Source organism: Pollachius pollachius, assembly GCF_949987615.1.
Source record: "Pollachius pollachius genome assembly, chromosome: 3".
Taxonomy (NCBI): Eukaryota; Metazoa; Chordata; class Actinopteri; order Gadiformes; family Gadidae; genus Pollachius; species Pollachius pollachius.
This window is the reverse complement of record NC_136936.1, coordinates 12,804,466-12,825,665: the sequence shown is the minus strand read 5'-3', so window position 1 is coordinate 12,825,665 and position 21,200 is coordinate 12,804,466. Positions and strand designations below refer to the sequence as shown.

The window sequence follows — 21,200 nt, the reverse complement described above, 5'->3', positions numbered from 1 at the left end:
CCTTTGAGGACGCCCTGAACGGCACGACTTTCTTTTGGAGGGGCGGTCCAAGGTTGACAATACACCATCACTGTGAGTGATTGCTTATGAGCATATTGTATGAGGGCATGGAATTCTTACAACCAATCAACGGAGCTAGGGGGCGGGTTTCATGCGTGCGACGCTGCTTGCTGCCGGGGAAACGGAGTTGTGATGTTTCACGGAATTGTGCCGGTGGACTAGAAACTCCCGCCATTTCGCCGAACACCTAACCTCTTGAATCAACTTTTTAAGAAGATTTTTTCATATCAGTATTCTGACTTAATGAAGTACATACTACGAGGAATACAACCGGTTACGATCGTTTACGGCATAATTTCGAAAGAGTGGATGCAAAGCGCGCAAGACCTCCTGGAGGGAGCTTTTGTTTTTGCCGCGAGTTCCAATTTGGGTGAAGCTTGCGATTCCTTCTTCGTCTTCTTGAGGAACTAAAACTTTTCAAACACAAACCGAGCAACTTAAGCCACACAGGGTCTTCGGTGGACTTTTCTTCAAAACCAACGACGCCGTTGCGACCCTTGTCTACACGAAGGATGCGATGAGCGCCGTCGCCAGAAGTGCAGTATTATTGTTTTGCAGTGAGCTAGAGACCCAGCCTGCTCCTATTAGCCAGCTAGCTGCTACGCGTTTAGTGCTGTGCCGGGCCTGCCGGTGCTAGCGTGCAACGTGCTAACGTCGGGCATTGACATCTTACGGCACTCGGATACATGTTCAGGCTGTGTCATTTTATTTTGTTTGGCTAGTTTTTTGTACGATTGTGTAAGTTTACAACAGGCATCCGTGCCATCTGGCGTTCACGATGGCACCGCTTTTGGGTCGGAAACCTTATCCGCTTGCTAAGCCGCTAGCTGAACCAGCAGGCCCAGACGAGGAGGTCTACATCATCGAACACACCAAGGAGGCCTTCAGGAACAAAGAGTATCCTTGCCTGCTGTCTTAAGTCCACTCTTGCTACATGTATTTACTGGCATGCAATGTTAAATGGTTAGATAACAGACAGATTTAACATTGACCCAGACACATTTGTATCATTAGACGCGCAATTCCTGTACCCTTTGGAGACAGGAAGGTTGGCGTGTTCATTATATCATGTATTGTTTTGTCCGCATGTTCAGTGTGCTCACAGGCTCGGGTAGCCAGCCTGCTAATGTAAAGGCCACACGGCTAAGCGCTGGAAACAAGTCGATCTATTACGAAGACGTTAACCACATGACGTGCGAGTAAATGTGTTGTTCAATGAGCTGGATACTTGGGTTTGCTGAGAGAAGTGTGGCCTGTCAGTGACTTGGATCAACGCTTATAACCTGAGCGTATGTGTCCTTTTGTCATCGTTAGCCGTTGTTTGGTACGGTAAAGTTAACGCCGTAGACTATAAACAAAAACAATCAACATTAAGTGAAATGCGACAGTGAGTTTGTTACGATGACCATTGTGAACGAGACATGGAAACTCGCCGCTAAACAATTGACTTTCTCTATCCGGCAACCGCTTTTTCTTGATGCGTTGCAATTTCCGAGAAGTTGACGTCAAACTTGATTGGGTTCTCTGTACCGTCAGTGAGTAGTTTCATTTTGTGAGACTATTAACAGATAAGACTGATTTATTTATTTATTATGTAAGTATGCGGTTTACTATGGATTGCTTTCAAATGTCTTTGACCTAAAGTAACATGTGACATAACCTTTCTGACTCATCAACCCAGGTGTGTCTTCAATTCCGTACATACACGAGGAGTGGAAGCATTACGTTTTTAATGTCACTGTCCCATTTTTGTGATTGTTGGAAAATGCCAACCTTAATTTAGTTGAATACAGACACCATATTTGGGCTTTGATAATTGTGTAAATCAGGGCGCAATGCCATTGTCTGCGCTTGCTTCATCCGTCATTGGTCCTGGGTTTGTTAATAATGAATGAGGGGGGCTGGTGACATCAGTGTGCAGTGGGAGGAGGCAAGTCTTTTACTGTGAGATTTGCAGTGAGTGAGGAATTTGGTAGTCTAAGCACCACCTTCTCCCTGCATTCATCTTAATACCATTTCCTTAACAAAATTGAACTAGAGAGTATGAAGCCCGTCTTCTGAGGTATGACGAGCGCATATGGACCTGCAAGAGCACTGGCAGCAGCCAACTCACTCACAACGAAGCATGGGAAGAAGAGCAGGAGGTCACCGAACTGTAAGTCTGTGTGTGTGTGTGTGTGTGTGTGTGTGTGTGTGTGTGTGTGTGTGTGTGTGTGTGTGTGTGTGTGTGTGTGCGCGCACTTTCCCCTTTTTCATGCCATCACTGGCAGTGGGGAGATGCTTGCTTCTTCTGGTAAACAATTTATCAAACGTGTTCAGATTGAATCATATTCAACACCAGAGACAAGTTCTACTTACGCCTTTAAAGGCGTATTTTATCGATTCTTTGATAAGAGGTAAACAATGCCATGTCAGTGTCCAGCAGAGATTTTGAAAGGATGACATGAATATCCATTAGCCTACTGCCAAGCCTGGCAGGATCATGAGTTGTATATAAGCTGTGTATTTATATCCATCAAGAGATAGTGCTCCCCCTATCGGTAAGTCCACACGGGTTATGTAATTCTATGTAGTCTCCATTGCCAGCATTGTAAAGCAATTGTTGTTGTTGTGAATTACAATGGAAATATATATTGAATTGCTTAATTTAGCCAGACATATTTGGAGAGCTGTATTCTTGGAAAATATTTGAAACTAAAATCCCCGACCGTCAAACAATCATATGTTCGAGAACTAAACGTATCATATATTTTAATAAAGAAGTTAAAACACAGTACATGCCCACTATAAATTCCACTCATATTCTATATGCGCAGGCTCCTGGAAGAATATCCCAAATGGTTTGAGAAGCCAGTGTTGGAGATGGTTCACCACAACACAGTGTCCCTGGACAAGCTTGTTGAAATGGCCTGGATGGAGATCCTCACAAAGTACGCTGTGGATGAAGAATGTGACTTCTTGGTGAGTATAATTGGCCAGTAGATAAGACATGCAGTGGTTTTTGTTTCTCAAAGATCTAATTCAACACCTTTTTTATATAATAGATCAATGGTAAACTGCAGTTTCCCAATTAATAAGTAAGGTGCCTGGTCTTACATATGTTCTATTGGTTGCATGCTGCTCAGGTGGGGAAAGACAAGAGTATGCGCGTGTTGGTGGTGAAGATCCATCCCCCGGAGAACCAGGACGGGGAGACCACAGAGAAGAAGCTAGAAGGAGCGTGTGACTCTCCTTCCAGTGACAAGGAGAACGCCAGCCAGGAGAACCAGAGGAAGGAGCTCTCCCCCCAGGAGGAGGACAGCCGGCGAGAGAGTCTCAGTGAGTCAACAACTTGTATACCATTTTTAAAGTAGAGCTGAACGGTAAATCCAATGCAAACCGACATTGCGACGTAATGGAACGCGATTTGCAAATCGCAAAGGCTGCGGAAAAAATAAAAGAAGTAACTTTTTTTATTGGGGGGGTGTAGGAATTGCTTACTGACTGGAGGTCAGTACAATTTTTTTTTAGTTTTTCTTTCACAATTCATTAGTTACATACAATTGTTGCATCAATTCATATCAACACATAGGCCTCGCCTAAAGAAAGGAGTAGTTCATATGTTGACTGCTTCAAATGTTGTGTTGGTGATACTATAGAATGATTTATTGCTTGTTTAGTGAATAATACACAACATAAGGAACTTAAAAAATAAATCACATGCTAAACCGCAATCGCATTATTGCTTGAAATGATCGCAAGTAGTTTATTTCCCCAAATCGTTCAGCCCTAGTTTAAAGTTATATTTATTAAAGCGCTTGCCCTAAAAATATATATAGCTATAGAACTACTTTGCGTTTGATCCTATAAAGTACAAAAGCATAGCTGTCTGCACATGGTGGTCTGAGAATGCAATTAACAGCATTTTTTCCTGTTACTTATCAGGTGACCGGGCGCGACGCTCGCCTAGGAAGTCCACCACTGCTATGAAAGAAGAGAAGAAGAGATGGGTGATGCCTAAATTCCTTCCTCTCAAGTATGACGTCAAACTGATCACTGAAGATAAGGTATGTTTCCTTTGCTTTGCTTTAATTCTGGGGTCATTTTAAAGCTGGTTTTAGGGCCATTATGTGTCCGAAAACCCTTACTGCACAACTATGACCTTTGTTATTTTGTCACCGTGTATGTTCCTGCCTGGTCACTTTATGACCAAGGCAAATCAACTCTATCAAGTCTATCGTCAGATTGTTGGACAAATCTTCATGTCCCATTAGGTGTAGTTATAAGAAAACCTACTTTACATATCTTTTAATATGTTTTCTAATATTGTAATAAATATATTTTTATGTTTTTGTTTTCCTCTCTTTGACACAATCACATTGAATAAATATAATCCTAGAATATGTAGATTTAGGTACTTATGTATTCAAGTAAGTCTGTGCTGATCTTGTCACTGATTTCCACTGATCTGGTTCCCCTCCCAGGTGATCAGCAGTGTTCCGGTAGACAGTCTGTTCAGAACAGAGCGTCCTCCGACCAAGGAGATCATGCGTTACTTCATCAGGCACTACGCTCTCAGGCTGGGCATGGGTGAAAGCGCCCCCTGGGTGGTGGAGGATGAACTGGTCAAAAAATTCAACCTCCCCAGCAAATTCAGTGACTTCCTCCTCGATCCACAGAAGGTAACATACTTTGCTTGTCTGTATGTTTGATCAGTTAGATTGGTGTTATTTTTTTTTCTTTTCTATTTTCTTATGTCCACTTTAACCCTGGCCCCATGTGTTTTTCAGTTTTTGGCTGAAAATCCGTCCACTAAGCGGAGGAGTCTCTCGTCTCCTGAGGCTAAAGCCAGTAAAAAGCTGAAGACCTCAGACACCCAGAGTGAGGAGTCAGGAAATGAGAAGGGAGAGGAGAAGAAGAAAAAGAAGAAGAAAGGCTCCTTCACCATGCCCCTTAGTCCAACTATCTGGGGACACATGCAGGTAAGGCGGTCCACATTGTAATTCAATGTTTAGCTCATGACAGCTATTAGTTGTTACTTATGGGTTTGGAGTCCAAAATAAAAGTCCTGTCCATTGTCTATTTTAGAAGATGAACGGCTCCCCGCTTAAAGTGAAGAACTCTGGAACGCCTAAGAAAGGAGATGGCAAAGCCCCCTCCACACCAAAATCAAGTAAAAAATCGATTGACAAGAAAGCAGGAAAGACCGGCGATAAGAAGCTCAACGGTCTCAAAAAGGACGGAAAATCCGGTCCCAAGACCCCCAAGATGAAGCAGATGACCCTCCTCCATCTGGCCAAGACCCCCCCCACGGGGAGCCCCAAGAAGAGGGTCCGCAACACGGGTATGACGCCCAAACTGGGCAAGCCTCTGCCCCCCATGGCCCTCCACCTCCTTCGCTATTACAAGGAGAACAAGGGCAAGGAGGACAAGAGGAACGCCATGTCCACCCTCATCTCCAAGGCCGCCAAAACCCTGTCGGCGGACGACCGGGGCAGGCTGCCGGAGGAGCTCCGGGACCTGGTGCAGAAGCGCTGGGAGCTGCTCGAGCAAAAGAGGCGCTGGGCGGCCATGAGCGAGGAGGAGAAGCAGGAGGAGCTGAAGAAGAGGCGCGAGGAGCTCAAGGAGAAGCTGCGGGAGAAGGCCAAGGAGCGGCGCGAGAAGGAGATGCTGGTGCGCCGCGAGCAGTCCCGTCGCTACGAGGACCAGGAGATCGACGGCGGCAAGAACCTGCCGGCGTTCCGGCTGGTGGACATGCCCGAGGGGCTGCCCAACGCCCTGTTCGGAGACGTGGCCATGGTGGTTGACTTCCTCAACTGCTACGCCGGGCTGCTGATGCCGGAGGACCAGTACCCCATCACGGCCGGGGCCCTCATGGACGCCCTGGCCGGGGAAGACGCCGGCTTCCTCTACCTGAACCGCGTGCTGGTGGTGCTGCTGCAGACACTGCTGCAGGACGAGCTGGCCGAGGGCTACAGCGAGCTGGACATCCCCCTGTCGGAGATCCCCCTCACCATGCACTCGGTGTCGGAGCTGGTGCGGCTGTGCCTGCGGCCCTTCGACGCCCACGGCGAGGAGAGCGTCCAAGGCTCGGAGGACTGGGGCGTGCTGGGCGGCTTCGACGACGTGGTGACCAGCGAGTTCCTGGAGAGGCTGGAGACGGCGGAGGTGTTTGAGCTGAACCCCCAGGAGAAGGTGAGCCTCCTGGTGGCCCTTTGCCACCGCATCCTCATGACGTACTCGGTGGAGGACCACGTGGACGCCATGCAGCAGCGCTCGGCCGAGCTCTGGAAGGAGCGCCTGGCCACGCTGAAGGAGGTCAACGACCGCAAGAAGGCCGAGAAGATGCGCCGCAAGGAGCTGGAGGAAAAAGGTCGGTTTTTAAACGCTTGTCTGAAAACTTGTGTTTTTTTTTTAACATTTTTATGTGGTGTTGAAATAATATTTGTGTTGTACTGGGACTCGTCCAAAATGATTTAGAGCTTTGTAGCGCTTACCCGCACGGCAGTACATGAGGCTTCAGCCTGGTCTTGTTTGTGGGATCCACAGTGAAAGAGGAAGGAGGCACGCCCAAAGCAGATAAGACCGAAAAGAAGAAGGAAGGGAGCACCAAGAAGGAGGTTAAGGCGGAGGCGGAGCCCGACGCAGAGGACATGATCAGTTCCGTGAAGAGCAGGAGGCTGATGGCACTGCAGGCCAAGAAGGACAAAGAGGAGCACGACCGGCTGAACAAAGGTGAGCCGCGTTCTCCCTCATTTGTGGTCCCCCTTGTCGTTGGAGGGATGGAACGCATCGTTTGTGTACTCATTTTGCTTCATTTTCGTATTGGTGCCTGTGTGATTGTAAACTCTCAATGCATTGTCCTGTCTTGTAAAAACTCGACTTGCAGAACGCATGGAGAAGGAGGCGGAGGAGGAGCGCAACCGTAAACAAAAGGCTAGCGCTGAGAGGGCCTTCCAGGACGGTATCGGCAAGGCCAAGCTGGTCCTGCGCAGGTCGCCGCTCGGCACGGACAGGAACCACAACAGGTCAGGAGCAACCGCCTACGCATCGTAGCATCCTCATCCTCATGCTCCTCATCCTCATTAGTATCATCAGTACTGGCAATGCGGTTTGGCAGGATTTCTTTCTTTGTCAGCAACAAAAGGGAACTACAGGAACAGTACCGTCTCTGCTGGACTGACCGGTTATTACACTGGCCATTGCCATTTGTATTTGGCCCTATTTAGATAATTGCCGTGTCATTTTGGCCAATTGCAAAAGCTCGAGTTTCACCAGATTTCTTTTAATTTATTTAAAAATATTACTTTATTTCCATTTTTATTTTTGCAATATAAATATTAATGTAACTACACAAGAATGTTGCTAAAAGATGTCCCTCTCTCCTTTGTCAGGTATTGGCTGTTCTGTGACGTGATCCCCGGGCTTTACATCGAGAAGGGCTGGGTCCACGAGAGCATCGACTACAGCTACACCCTCCCCGTCGAAGAGAAGCACTCTGAGCAGGAGGAAGAAGAGGAAGACGATGGTGAGCGTTGTGTCCCTCAGTCCGACAGTGTTACCGCACATCACGGCTACCGCTGACCTGCTCGTTTTAGTTACCCACTTATTGGTTCCTGCGGTGTGTGTTTTTTAATGTTCGATGTGGTGATCTGTGTTCCAGGAGGGGACGACGGCAGCACAGACGGGGGTATGAGTGAAACTGCTCAGACGGGGCCGACGGCAGACGTCCGTACACAGACCACGGTGCCCAAGCAGGGACAAAACCTCTGGTAAGGGCATGCTGTCCACCACGCTCCAGGTCCGAGTTTTGAGCTTGGGTTAGGAAACGGCTTGTGTATCCTTTACAACTTTTTGGCTCTAGCTCAACGTTTTTTTTTTTTTGTGTACGTGTGCAGGTTTGTGTGTGAAACTGCAGCAGATCTGGAGGAGCTGGTCGAGAGTCTTCATCCTCAGGGGATCAGAGAGAGCGAGCTGAAGGCCAAGATACAGAACAGGTGAACATATACGCTGTATATGTGGAAGGAGGTGCATACGCTAATACCTGGTTTATTTTTTTGAGTGATGTTGACAGTGATGTTTTGCCCGTCCACAGATACCAGGACATCCTCCACTCCATCCATCTGAGCCGGAAGGTGAAGCCAGGCCTCAGGACCTGCCACGGCCACCAGGAGCTGCTCAAGTACCTGCGCAGCGACATCCTGGAGGTGGCCTCCAGGCTCCAGAAAGGAGGACTGGGATACCTTGAAGACAACACAGACATTGAGGATGAGGTGAGGGCGTCTGTCTGGCTAGACGAATTATCGAATGTGACCATTGACTATAAGGAAATGGGTAGCTGACATTATGCCGATTACACAAGGTGATTAATTGTTGTTTCCCTATTTGTATTGTTTGTTGGTGTGTTTCTACAAAAGGTTATTTTGGCGGTACTTCCCCATCATACTCCTGTGAGCTCATCCCTACCTTCGTGTCCACACAGGTGTCCAAGATGGAGAGCCTGAAGGACTTTGGCGAGTGCATCATCACCATCCAGGCGTGTGTGATCAAGAAGTTCCTGCAGGGCTTCATGGCGCCCAAGCAGAAGAAGAAGAAGAAGCAGGCTGGCGAGGAGAGCGGCGGCGGCAGCAGCAAGGCGGAGGAGGTGGACGAAGAGAAGAAGCTGGCGGAGGAGGCCAGGGTGAGGAAGGAGCTCTCTAGGGTTGGAACGCAGCCGAAGCGGCGAGTCGTTAAGACGTTCCGAGGGGAAACGGCTCATGTAAAAAAAAAAAAAGTGCCAAAACTAACGTCAGAGTTATGAATCATGTCGGAAAGAACGGAATGAATTCTCTTGGACACCCGTTCGGTTCACTGTTTGGGCCGCCTGTAGACGGTTATCCTGCTGTGTCACGATGATGTGGATCAACATGCTCTTTAAGTGCTCAGACCTATTTGGAGGAGTCATATTATAGGCCATTGCTCCTCTTGGCTATATAATGCAAAAGACCTCCTCATGAAGGTGTCTTTTGCATTATATAGTCAAGAGGAGCAATGGGTCTAGTTTAAAAGTCCCGCCGGTGTAATTAATCAAGACCCACCCGTGGCCCGGCAGGTTGCTACCGCCGTAGAGAAGTGGAAGACCACCATCCGCGAGGCTCAGACCTTTTCCCGCATGCACGTCCTGCTTGGCATGCTGGACGCCTGCATCAAGTGGGACATGTCCGCCGAGAACGCCCGCTGCAAAGTCTGCCGCAGGAAAGGTAGGCGACCGCTGGCTGATGCGTCCTCTATGCTGCTACAAAATGTAAAGCTTTTACTAGTGGATTGTTACATTTTGTTTAGGTCTAATCATTAGGTAGATGAACCTGAACTGTATACACATTTGAACTTTTGTATGATCAGTCAGACTTTATTCAATGAATGCTACACTAGTTCCTACCAGTAGGTGTCAGCGGAACGCCGTTCCTCGAAGCAGGTTCTTCTCTGAAAAAGCAACCCAAGCAAGCTTACTTGGCCCCATTCATTTTTTTTCGTCCCAATAAACTCGGGGGCGACGTGACTGCGCTTAAAAGGAGCCAGACGTGTTACTTCCTGTTGACTGGTTGCTTTCTGCTCCCCGTCTAGCGCTCCCACAGCGCCGCGCTGTGCTCCTGCTGAGGGAGTTGAGCACCAGACAGCGTGGCAGACTGCACAGTGCAGAGCAGGCTAGTAGTGTCAGGCAGATCCACATGCAGGCCTCCAGGCCCCCAGGTGAACATGTGTACCGCCAAGTATCAAACACAAGGGCTCTTTTCTCCAGCGCACACAGGCACTGCAGAGGTTCTAGCGAGCTTTCCCAAACTCAGGAACCTAGATGTTACATTTGTGTTTGTTGACTGACCATGAACGACCCGTGTCACTGTAGTAACCGTTTGCAGGCGTGTGGTTAAGCGATAGTTTGTGAATAGTTTTACTTTCCCTTTCCATCGTCGCAATATGTATTCAATTGACTCTAAAGCAATTGTGTTAAGTGCAGCTGTACAAAAATGCAACAATGTTCCATGGTGACTCGCCACAGCTTCAGTGAACGTAGCTGTAGGTAAAGGTGGTATCTCTCTGTCCCGCTGTCTCACCCCACACCACTGACGTCTTGCAGGAGACGACGAGAAGCTCATCCTGTGCGACGAGTGCAACAAGGCCTTCCACCTGTTCTGCTTGCGGCCGGCGCTGTACCGCATCCCCGCTGGCGAGTGGCTGTGCCCGGCCTGCCAGCCCCTGGTGGCCCGCCGCTGCTCCAGAGGAAGGTAAGCCCCACCATCTCCCTCCGCGTGCCGTCCCCTTCTGGGTCCCGGTTAGATAGTGAGGGGTCATCTCATTAGTGGGGGCGTCATGTTCATTTACGCTGTGTAATGCTATTTTGTAAGTTCTTGCATACTTGCTGTCCTACTAAGCCTCATGGGCGTCTGTAATTTAGGTTTTTAGTTTGGTGTCGTTTTTGCTATTTTCATCCCTTTCTTGCTGTAATAATTCAAATCGTTTTTTGTAATCCTACTCTCTGCGGCACAGGAATTATAACGAAGACACTGATGAGGAGGAGGATGAAGAAGAGCAAGAAGATGAAGATTCTGAGGAGGAAGATGAGGACGATGAAGACGATAGGGACTACAAGGCCATTGGCCATAGCTGTGAGTATCCGTGAGGAACACGGTCGTTCTGTTTTATTAGAGAAGGATCCCCGTGTTGTGAGCCTATTAAAGTCGGAAAGCACATGTTTTGCACAAGCCGGTGCCATTAATGTACAACCCTCATGATTCACAAAGCTCTTTAAACACATCGGAAAACGTGTGTTTGGACATGCACGCACATATTGTCTTTTTAGACCGATTTTTCCGAAATGAGAGCTACGGTTCTAATTAAAGAACATTAACAAGCCATGGTCCAACAGTCTCAACCTGGAGCTTGTGTGGTATCGTATATATATACCTTTTTTGTTGAGCACCAATGGGTGAAGCTAAAGAGATTCCAGTGAGGGAAATGCTGCGGTTGATTTTGGATTGGCAGGAATGCAATGGAGAAGAATTAGTCCACTGCCCCCATCCCCCCCCCCTGACTCAGTGGTGTGTGGAATTGCTCAGGCCAATACCATGCTTTGATGTCCCAGGCCTTCAGCCTGGCTTGACTGAGAGTATGTGGCAGGCCGTTCCTGTGTTGGTTCAGACCCCCCGGTCAAGGTGGTGATGCACCATTGTGTCCGGAGGGCTGAGGTTAAAGCCCCCTGACATGGTTGTCTCCTGCTTCTTCAACCATCCCATAGTCACCGTCCCAACGCCCCATCCCCCCCCCCCCCCCCCCCCCCCCCCCCCCCCCCCCCCCCCCAGCTTGTCTCTACCAAGACAATAGGGGGAAAAGAGAATCGAATAGACAGTTCAATTGTCTATGCCCATCCATAGAACGCGCTCAGTGGACCCCAACTTCATTCACACATGCAGACGTTTGCATTTGTCCAATGCTAAATTGGACCAACATTCTTAACTAAATTCTTAAGATGTGCCAACAAAATAAGCATCACCTAAAAATGTCATATTAGAGTTTGATAATGCATAACACTTTTGAAACTGCAAAGCCGTTCATAACCAAACCCGCCTTATTTTACAGTGAGACCAAGGAAGAAGATTAAACAATCTTCGAAGGTCGCGAAGACATCCAAGAGCAAGTCGAAGAAGCAGTCGCCCCCCAGTGGACGGGGGACCAAGTCGAAGTCTGGCCCCAACTTCCCAGCAGACATCGATGAACTGGTAAGAAACAAGCATAACCTTTTTGGAGAGTCTGCTTCAGATTGATTGTTATTTAGTCGCAGTATTTTCTGTGACTAGGGTCATCCAAGTCAATCACAGAACCACTTCTAAAATATTTTTACGCATTCTCAAGATTCAATGAGTATATCTGAAATGCCACTATTGAAAATCGGTTTTAAAAACCAAAACGCATCTACCCTACATTTCTGTTCCCACAGTAAACCCTTATTGGTTTACAATTGGATTTTCAACCTTTTAAACAAAATAAGTTATTTTGCTACTCAGTTCATCTGCAATTGTCAAATATATGACTAGTGCAGGATTTAGGTCGTTTTATTTTTTTTTACTTTCCCACGGTTAGTGAAATGGTTGAACTGCAAAACTGTGATTTATAATAGTTCTAGACTCCATATAATTGTTTTGCCTAAAGGAGCAAGTGTACCAGGCATTTCAGCTGGGATTTGAGAAAAAAAAAGTGTTTTGTGCCAGAGATCTTGGGAGGAAGGCAACTCTGTACGTTTGTATAGAAAATAACAGAAGAGTTTTAGTTCTAAAATTGTCTGTTACTTTAAAAACGTTTACTAGTCTACTTTCTGTAGTATTCATACAATGTGTGATTCAGTAGCTCATCCATTTTGTGCTTGCGTGTGCGTTTGTCTGTATGTGTGCAGGTGCGTCTGAACTCCAAGTCCAGAGTACGCAGGCAGACACAGGAACTCGAGCGCTGTGAGGAGATCCTGCAGAAACTGATCAAGTTCCGCCACAGCTGGCCCTTCAGGTAAACACAGAAAACATGGTCTTATTTATCTGGCTGTGGACTTTTGAGGTACATTTGATGGTCCATTATTTTTTATTGGTTGCTGTGAGGACGAAATTCTTAACCGGATACAGTAGCCAGCTACCAACTTCTAATCAACAGTAGAGAAAGCGCTGCTCGAAACATTACGCTAGTAGACAGAGAACCTTGTTGAGGCGGTTTCGTTAACGTGTACTTGACTTACTTATATTCTTAACGACTGCACTGTCCCTCTACCCCCCCCAGGGAGCCTGTGTCGCTGGATGAGGCGGAGGACTACCTGGAGGTCATCTCCACGCCCATGGACTTCCAGACCATGCTGGGCAAGTTTTCCCAGGGCTCGTACCGCCACGCCCAGGACTTCCTGGAGGACCTGAAGCTGGTGTTCTCCAACGCGGAGGAGTACAACCAGAACAGCAGCCCCGTGCTGGCCTGCATGGCCAAGACGGAGCAGAGCTTTACGGAGCTGCTCCACAAGCTGCTGCCCGGCCTCAGCTACCTGCGGCGACGCTCGCGCAAACGCGTCAGCCGGGTGCCCGCCAGCTCCGAGGAGGAGGAGGAGGAGGATGACGACAAGGATGACGAGGCAGTGGAGGAGAGAAAACGGAAGGGTTCGAAGAAGGCGCAGAACGGCAAGTTGACCCGGTCCAGGAGAGACGCGTCAGCGCAGGGGAGGAAGGCCAAGCCGAAGACGAAGGGCGACGCCAGCGACCACGAGGAGGAGGAGAGCGGGAGCGACGAAGAGGAGGGGGGCAGCAGGAGAAGGAGCAAGCGCTCGGCGGCCACCTCGTCCAAGCGGGATTACAAGGAACAGGAGAGCGATAGCGAGCGGGAGGCGCGGAGAACTCGGCGGAGGGGGGAGCGAGGGAGGAGGAGCAGCGACGAGGAGCAGTCCAGCCAGCGGCATTCCAAGAGGCAGAAACGACGATGAAGACCACGGTGCTTCTTTGTTTTGTCCTTCTTTTTTTTTGTATTTTAATTTCTGCACCAGGTATGACAAAATACTGGAGTACCTCCGACCTCCTCCTCCTCCTCCTCCTCCTCCTCCTCCTCCCACAGCTAGACAAACAGGACTCAAGTCAACTCTCTGTCTGGGGAAATCTTTTTTTATTTTGTTTTTTTTGTATTTTGAAATGCAAACATTCGAAGGAGAAGAAAAAAATATCTAAAACCGATTTATATTTGTAACATGTTTAATATTGTTTTTTTTTGTTTTTTTTGTTTCTTTTTTTTCTTTTCGAAACCAAAATAAATAATCATTTCAGGTGATGAGAATGACCCACAAGCTCTTAAAAACACTTGACATTTTCCAAATTCTGACCTCAGAGCACGTCTTTTTGCTACCAAGTGTAATTTGGCCCGACTATAGGGTGGTAAATGATCCCCCCCCCCCCAGAGGTAGAAGAAGATACGATACTTGGGAACAGTAAACCTCTGATTTGTATTTGCTATCTGTGTTCACACATCCTGTCTAGTCTATCGGTGTCTCCTCTCTTTCCTCAGGCCAAACACACAGTCCAGCCACAGCCATCATCAGGAGTCATATCTTTTCAGCGTTGCGTTCCTCCCCATTCTTTCTTCAAAGTCTGTTCTCAGTGATTAATAGTACTTTATTTGAGACTTTGAGGTCTCTACGGCAACTTTAGTTTTTTTATTCACTTCTGCTAACTGCATTCAGTGCATGGGGGAGCTCACCCTAAAGTTGTGCGTCTTTGTTGAACCGTTTCCAACATCCCAAATCGTGTGTACATACTAATGACTGCAGACAGTCATATTTATATACAACTTTTTCAGACATGCACCTTCTGGTTGACACAGGCCAGGGATAGTGTTGTAAAGTTAGTGTAAGGGGGGCGGGGCTTCAGAAAGCTTTTAAACTGTTCAGGCTAATTCGTATTCTTTTGACTGGCCTGATATAAAGGAATTGGTACCACTACAAACTGAACAATTCCTTCGTAAAAGGTATACCAAATATGCAAACCTTTTGTGAAACCAAATTCTTTATCTGAATTACAAAAATATATGCATTTAGAAACGGACAGCCATTTTAAACTGGTAAAGTTTTTTCCTCCTGGCTTTTGTATAATTAATACACGTGATCTGTTCGTCTTATCCCTTTTATACAAGATTGCCAAGCAACTGGTGCATTTGACTTTCCTTTGTCGCAACGACATCTCCCGGTGGGATTTCTGTGACAGTTGTAACTGTGATCTACAAACTACTCAAATGGAATAATGAAAAGCCAATACTTTGGATACTGCTCTTGTCACACATGTTGGTACACAAGGTGGCGCTGTAGCACATTGTTCTGAGGTCTACCGGCTGGCCAAGTGCAGCACCTGGCTTCCCTGGCGGGGTGGCAGAAAGTGAGATCTTACAAGGTGCTGGGAAGCCTTGGCTCTCAACTTGTCTTGTCTTGCATTGGCATACTAGACAGAGTGCCGTTATATTCTGAGAATAATTTTGACCGTAACATGGCAGCAACTTATTTCTAAAGTTTGGAAGACACTGCTACTAAAGTTTGGTTTTATCTGGCGGTTGCCATGTGTATTTATGCAGAGGTTTCAAGTTGCTTTCCCCCTTAGCGTACTGTGATGTGGAGTTTTGTCTAGCCGTTGTCATCAAACCGGCTTTCCTAATTGTATTTTATTTCATTTCCTTGTGCTTTTTTTTTTTTTCTTCGTAAAAATTTCCATTATTAAGAGTCCCATTAAAGATAAGAATCACTGTTGGAAATCTGAAATTTATTTTCTGAAAACAAGTAAAAGCGACTGCCCTCATCAATCGAATAGGCTACCTAACGTGTTGTAAATGCTTTTTTCTTTTTTTTCTGGATTACAAGTCTTTTACACTTATTTTTTTTATATATATATTTATAGTCTCTAAAAACTATGGTCAGGTGGGTCAGGGAGGCTCGGGGATGTTCACGTGTAAAGAATTGACAATAAAGGCTGTGGATGTTGAGCATGTTGTTGCTGCTTCTTTGTGATGGAGGTGAGTGTTCGTGTAGGCCCAGATGTCACTGCCAACTCTCACGTTTGTGATCATTTACAAGATATGGTTGGCACCAGATTCCAGACTGATGTCTTAGTTTTGTAATAAAATGTGTTAACGTTTTCTTTGGAGTGGGCTCTTTTTGCAGATAAATCAAATGAGAACCGCTACATTAACTATAAATCTTCCTTCTCTTCACCCAAACATGTTTTTAATTGCAGATAAGGTGTACCATGCTTTATGCGTTAATGCTACATGGTTGTCAGTTTCCAAGTACACTGTCCAAAATAAATGATTTAAGGCAAGGTTTTGAATAAAATGTTTAGGCAGATTCCTCAGGCATCTTAATTAAATATATGTGCGTTGTCACGCAATGTAGTTTATTATCTGGATCTCTGAACTCCCATGTGCCAAAATAAACACGGTCCATTTTTTGTGGATTAATGCAAAATACCTCTGGTTAAAGTTATGTGTTCAGGTCAGGTCTGTTCTCTGCTGCCCTCAGCTTGTAAAGATCGCTGCACAATGACTGTTGATTAGCACCAAACACCTGCTCCCCGTTTGTGCTATCTTCGCTAGCATTCCTTCACTGGCCTTCAGTCAAATACACAACTGATATTGTGATGTTAATCACACAATGTCTCTCAGACTACAAATACAGAGCAAAACATGCTTACCTTTACAATACACAATGTAACTGAGTATTGCCACCATATTGTGGAATGTAGGCCTGTCCCTTATTGCTGAGTCGGTTACTTGGTTAAAACGTCTTAAATGGTATTTATAGCAGTATTGTGACCTATATAATAATGTTGCATTATGCTATTGCATTTACACACTTTGAAAGTATAGTATCCTTTCATGTTTATATGATACAAATAATCATTTTCAAATGATCCCTATCTTGACTATATGAGTCTTTATATCTATATTTTTATAGAAAGTAAAGTTAGTGCGCCCTTCTACATAGCTTTGCAGGGCTCAGACAGGGGGACAGTGGAAATGTATTGTAAGGTGTGGAGAGCAGGCCTCTGTTATGAGCTAGAGGCAACAGGTGGAGCGGTGTGAGGTTCACGTGCTAAACGGCTGTGGACGCCTGCTGGGATACTGCTCCTCTGTCTGCAGGACAATTAATCCACGGGAATCATTCCATGAGCTCATTTTTAATTTCCAAATTAACACTCCCCAGCAAACCGTCTTTCTAATAGGCTATGTCGCTTATTGATTTGACAAATAGACAATTTATGGCACGGGAAACTGGAATATTGGACCATCTGTGTGTCCGTATAGAGAGGGGGACTAAGAAAGGCTTTTCCATTCCAAGAATTCAGAAGCGGCTTTGTTAATGATTGGTCCGTCTCAGAATAATGATACTTTGGGCTGAAAAAACAAAACAAACATTTATCTTTGCAACAAAAAAAAAGTATAGCCTATTGTGGACTCTTAGTCTTGCGCAGTAGGCCTAGCAGACTGACTCCCCGGGTAGCTGTTTGTGTTGGACTCTGTTGTCCACTGACTAACGTCCAAAGAATGAACCACCCCAAAAGTTGCGAGGGCCAGCACTACAGTTGCCTGCATTGAAAAAAAACAACAGCAACCAATGCCCGCAACTAAACGGTCTTCATTTCAAACTGTCAAAAATAAATCCTGTTAGTGACAGGATTTTATACAGTGTTCAACTTCAACTTAGGGAAGGGAGAGCCGAGGTCCATCCCACTGAGCATGTGCTCATAAAGTATACGTACAAGCGCACGCATTCCTCCCTGTCAGCATCCTACGCATTGCAGCGCTGGAGATGAAGTAATTACACCGTGTTGCAGCCAGCGCTACCAGAGTGTGAATGCTGTTTCTCACGTGGCCCGTGGTGGCCTTTGTTCTGTGAAAGATGTATACCTTTGAAAATAATTTGAATCCTGTTGGTTTGTTTGTTTGTTGTTGCGCTCTGACTTTTTTTGAATGAACCAAAAGTGAGACAGCGCTCCATTGATGTGTCTAGACTCTGAACTGTCGTTGAGGCCCCTGTTCTCGAGCCTCAGTGTTTGGTTTTAATTAGTTTTACAGCACAATCTCGGGAAGGATTCTTGCATGCACTGAAGTATCGGTTCAGTTCAACCGCCCCGGGGACATTCTGTCATCACCTACCAGAGTGAGGCCTAGTACTGTGGCAAAATACATATCAGTGTGTGTTAGAAAAAATAGATACCAATATTCCTGTCGTTGTCAGAATGCCAGCACACACACACACGCACACGCACACGCACACACGCACACGCACACACACACACACACACACACACATAAGAAAAACTACATTTTCCCTTCCACTAACTGTTAGACGATGGATGCTAAATGTTTTGCCTCCCTAAACCCCTCACTGGCAGACACTACCCACACACAACCTTTGAACCTTGTCTGAGGGACAACATCCATCGATGCCATTGGGGGATACGCAGGTAGGACTGTTCAGCAAATATTGACCTGTACCGTTTACAGGCCCAACTCCCTTCGGAGGGCAACTAGCGACGGGCAAACACATCAACACACACAACTCTCGGTCTCCGCTGACAGTTCCCAGCACATCAGGGTAAAGACAAGCTGTATTGTTGCATTTAATGAAGGGATGGGTTAATATTGCTTCTTCCATATACGCCTGCAACCAAGAAAGAACAGAGGCTCTTTGAAACAGGGAAACAGACAAGCCTTAAAGCAAGGACGTCCTTTGTTTAGACATACTGCAGATCCAGTTTTGTTACATAATGAAGCCATTGTGGAATTGTGGCATTGTGAAGTTATTGGTTCAGCTTTCTATTATACGGGATGACATGAGACAGGGGTTATGATTAAAAAGTCTCATAGTCTCAATATATGTTACTAATTTGTCCTTCTCGGTCACAAGAGCTGGAGATGATGATCTGTGTACAAGTGTGTGTGTGTGTGTGTGTGTGTGTGTGTGTGTGTGTGTGTGTGTGTGTGGTTGTGGGTGTGTGTGTGTGTGTGTGTGTGTGTGTATGTGTGTGGAGTGAATCCTGAACTTGACATACAATAGAGGTGAAGAAGTCTGAAGTTATGCGCTGGCACACTTTTGATTGAGCTCAGTCGGAAGACACTTTGGCAGAGGAAAAGGAAAATGAGGACAGGGAAACTAGTAACAAAAAAAAGGAAGAAGACGAAGAAGAAGAGAAAAAAAGGCCCGCGACAGTCTGCCAGAGAGAGAGGGGGGAGAGAGAGACAGTGACATAATCATTTTACAGAGCATAAAGGTGACCTGAAAATCAAGTTCAAAAACACACTCATATGACCACATCGCGACATGCCCCACATTTCTACCCTCCCTCCCCCCCCATCCTGGCAGCCAGTTCAAAAATGAATGATTATTAATACATTATTCACAGAACTGAGCTTACAGCCCCACCCTTCTCCCCCCCATTTCCTCCACTGAAGCGCACCCTATCCTTTGATGATATAAGCAAAGTTAAAGGGGGGGGGGGGGGGGTTGCATACATGTAGACGAAGTTCTCTATTGGGGAGACAGAGTGCTCTACCCCTGAGAGAGGATCCCAGAGTCCTTTTGAAACAAAGTTTGGATCTCTCACGAGGATCAGGCTGCATTTGCATATCAGTGATGTTGTAGCCTGCTGTCTCATTTTGGCAGGTAGACACATGATAAAGGCTGGGCCAGGACGTCCTACTTGGCCTCACATCCGGCTGCAAGTCGAGGCACCTTAAGCTCTGCAGCTTGTGTTCCCTCATATTAAATGTTCTTCAAGTTCTTATAGTGCGTGTCGCCATGACATTTTGAATACTTTAGATTTTATATATATTTTTGGTATAAGTGTGTGCTTCATGGCCATTCCCCTCGTACTTTAACAGCAAACTCATGGGTTGTGATAGCCATGGGAACCGGGCGATCTGCGAGCTCATGTTTTCTCTGGTGTATTCGTCCAGCACCCCTCCTGTTCACATGGGTTTCCAGCAGACCTGACCTGGGTCGGGCCAATCACATCCGTTCAACTAATATGGGGCGGGTATTGATATGATGAGCGCCTTTGAGGCCTTTTTTACAAACAAACAAGATGGCTGCCACCGATGTGTCACACTAATCCTAGCTCTGATTGGTTGAAAGTCTATCCCAATGCATCCCGAGGCTTTTTGGTCTGCGTCCGTTGATAACTACATTAACAGAGAGGTTCGAGACTAATACACATTTGTGAATTGGTCTAGCGATGTCATGCTAGGGTACTGTAGTCGATATCATGGAAACAAGAAAATGTTATGCTATTAAGTCCATATTCTCTGTGATTAAGTTAAACATGTACGTTTATTGTTTGTAGCTGTAAAATAGCTAAATAATCTCTTCTCTCATCAACATTTAAAATGGGGTTTATCGCGGGGGGATAGGGTTGGAAGCTCGCTGCCAAGGCCTATAACTTTTATGGTCAAAATTCTGACAATGCACTTCACTCTGATGTACTTTATGTCAGACGGATATGAAACCATCCATTTATGCTGCATTCTAGCTATATTCCCTCTGAACCAGTAGCATCCACAATGATTACTTCATAATGATTCAATCTCACAGGGCTTTTCTTTCCCTTGGTTTACATGCCCTTACAGCCCTTGTCGTTTTAGAGTTAAACTTTTCACTTTGGCCATGTTATTTTCGACAAACACCTGAGTCAGGGGCCTAGCGATGAAGTGAATGTGTGCACTAGTGTGTGTGTATTTTTTGCATGCCTGTGTGTTTGTGTGTGGGTGTCAGTGTGCGTGCATGTCTACTTGTGTGTGTTTCAGTGTGCATACCTATCTGTGTGTGTGTGTGTGTGTGTGTGTGTTTGTGTGTGTGTGTGTGTGTGTGTATTTAATGGGAAGCAGTCACAGGGGCTGCTGACGGCTTCATAAAGGAGCCTCTGAATGGCTTGGCAGGGGTAAATTCATAGCAGATGTGAGGGAAAGAATATCCGCCCAGGTTGAGTGGCCCTTCAGTGTGACGCGACAGGACTCCAATCCTGGGGAGGCAGCAGACTGCAGACGGGAGACAGGAGAGAAAGAGCGAGAGAGACATAGCGAGAGAGAGAGAGAGAGAGAGAGAGAGAGCGAGAGAGAGAGAGAGAGAGAGAGAGAGAGAGAGACACAGAGAGAGAGACCTATAGAGAGAGAGAGAGAGAGAGACAGAGACAGAGACAGAGACAGAGACAGAGGGCGAAAGAACAAAGCAGAAAAGAGAGGTAGAGGGGGGAGAGAGAGTGAGAAAAAGACTCAAGGATAATTTCACTCATTCAGACCTTTCCTTTATGGGAGCAGCAAATACGGCACTTTTTTTCTTCCAAAGTCACCCTGGCGTCTAAATAAAAAATAATGCCCCATTTAATACAATTATTTTAAATTACACAATCTTTGCCACTTTCTGTAATGCACCTTTTTCCATGGCAGTGTGTAACTAACTGTTGCTCTCAAGCATGGACCACAGAGCGAGAGAGAGAGAGAGAGAGAGAGAGAGAGAGAGAGAGAGAGAGAGAGAGAGAGAGAGAGGAAGAGACAGAGAGAGAGAGCGAGATGGCCCCAGCAGATTGGAACATGGCCCCCGGGTTCTCATCCGGACCCAGGGAGTCTGGAGCACT

The 21,200-nt window shown here is 46.3% G+C and overlaps 1 protein-coding gene across 1 annotated transcript; it reads left to right on the top strand.

The window, feature by feature from the left end:
- Positions 1-206: 206 nt before the first annotated feature.
- On the top strand, positions 207-15,640 carry baz1b (bromodomain adjacent to zinc finger domain, 1B). The gene is made up of 21 exons (XM_079732498.1): positions 207-957; positions 2,099-2,215; positions 2,877-3,021; positions 3,186-3,378; positions 3,985-4,106; positions 4,524-4,721; positions 4,830-5,021; positions 5,128-6,412; positions 6,589-6,774; positions 6,929-7,067; positions 7,434-7,567; positions 7,703-7,811; positions 7,938-8,036; positions 8,135-8,312; positions 8,522-8,719; positions 9,131-9,278; positions 10,154-10,301; positions 10,564-10,682; positions 11,653-11,792; positions 12,464-12,570; positions 12,835-15,640. Exons 1-21 carry the CDS (start codon positions 839-841, stop codon positions 13,517-13,519), a joined length of 4,761 nt encoding a protein of 1,586 aa, XP_079588624.1. The 5' UTR covers positions 207-838; the 3' UTR covers positions 13,520-15,640.
- Positions 15,641-21,200: the final 5,560 nt, after the last annotated feature.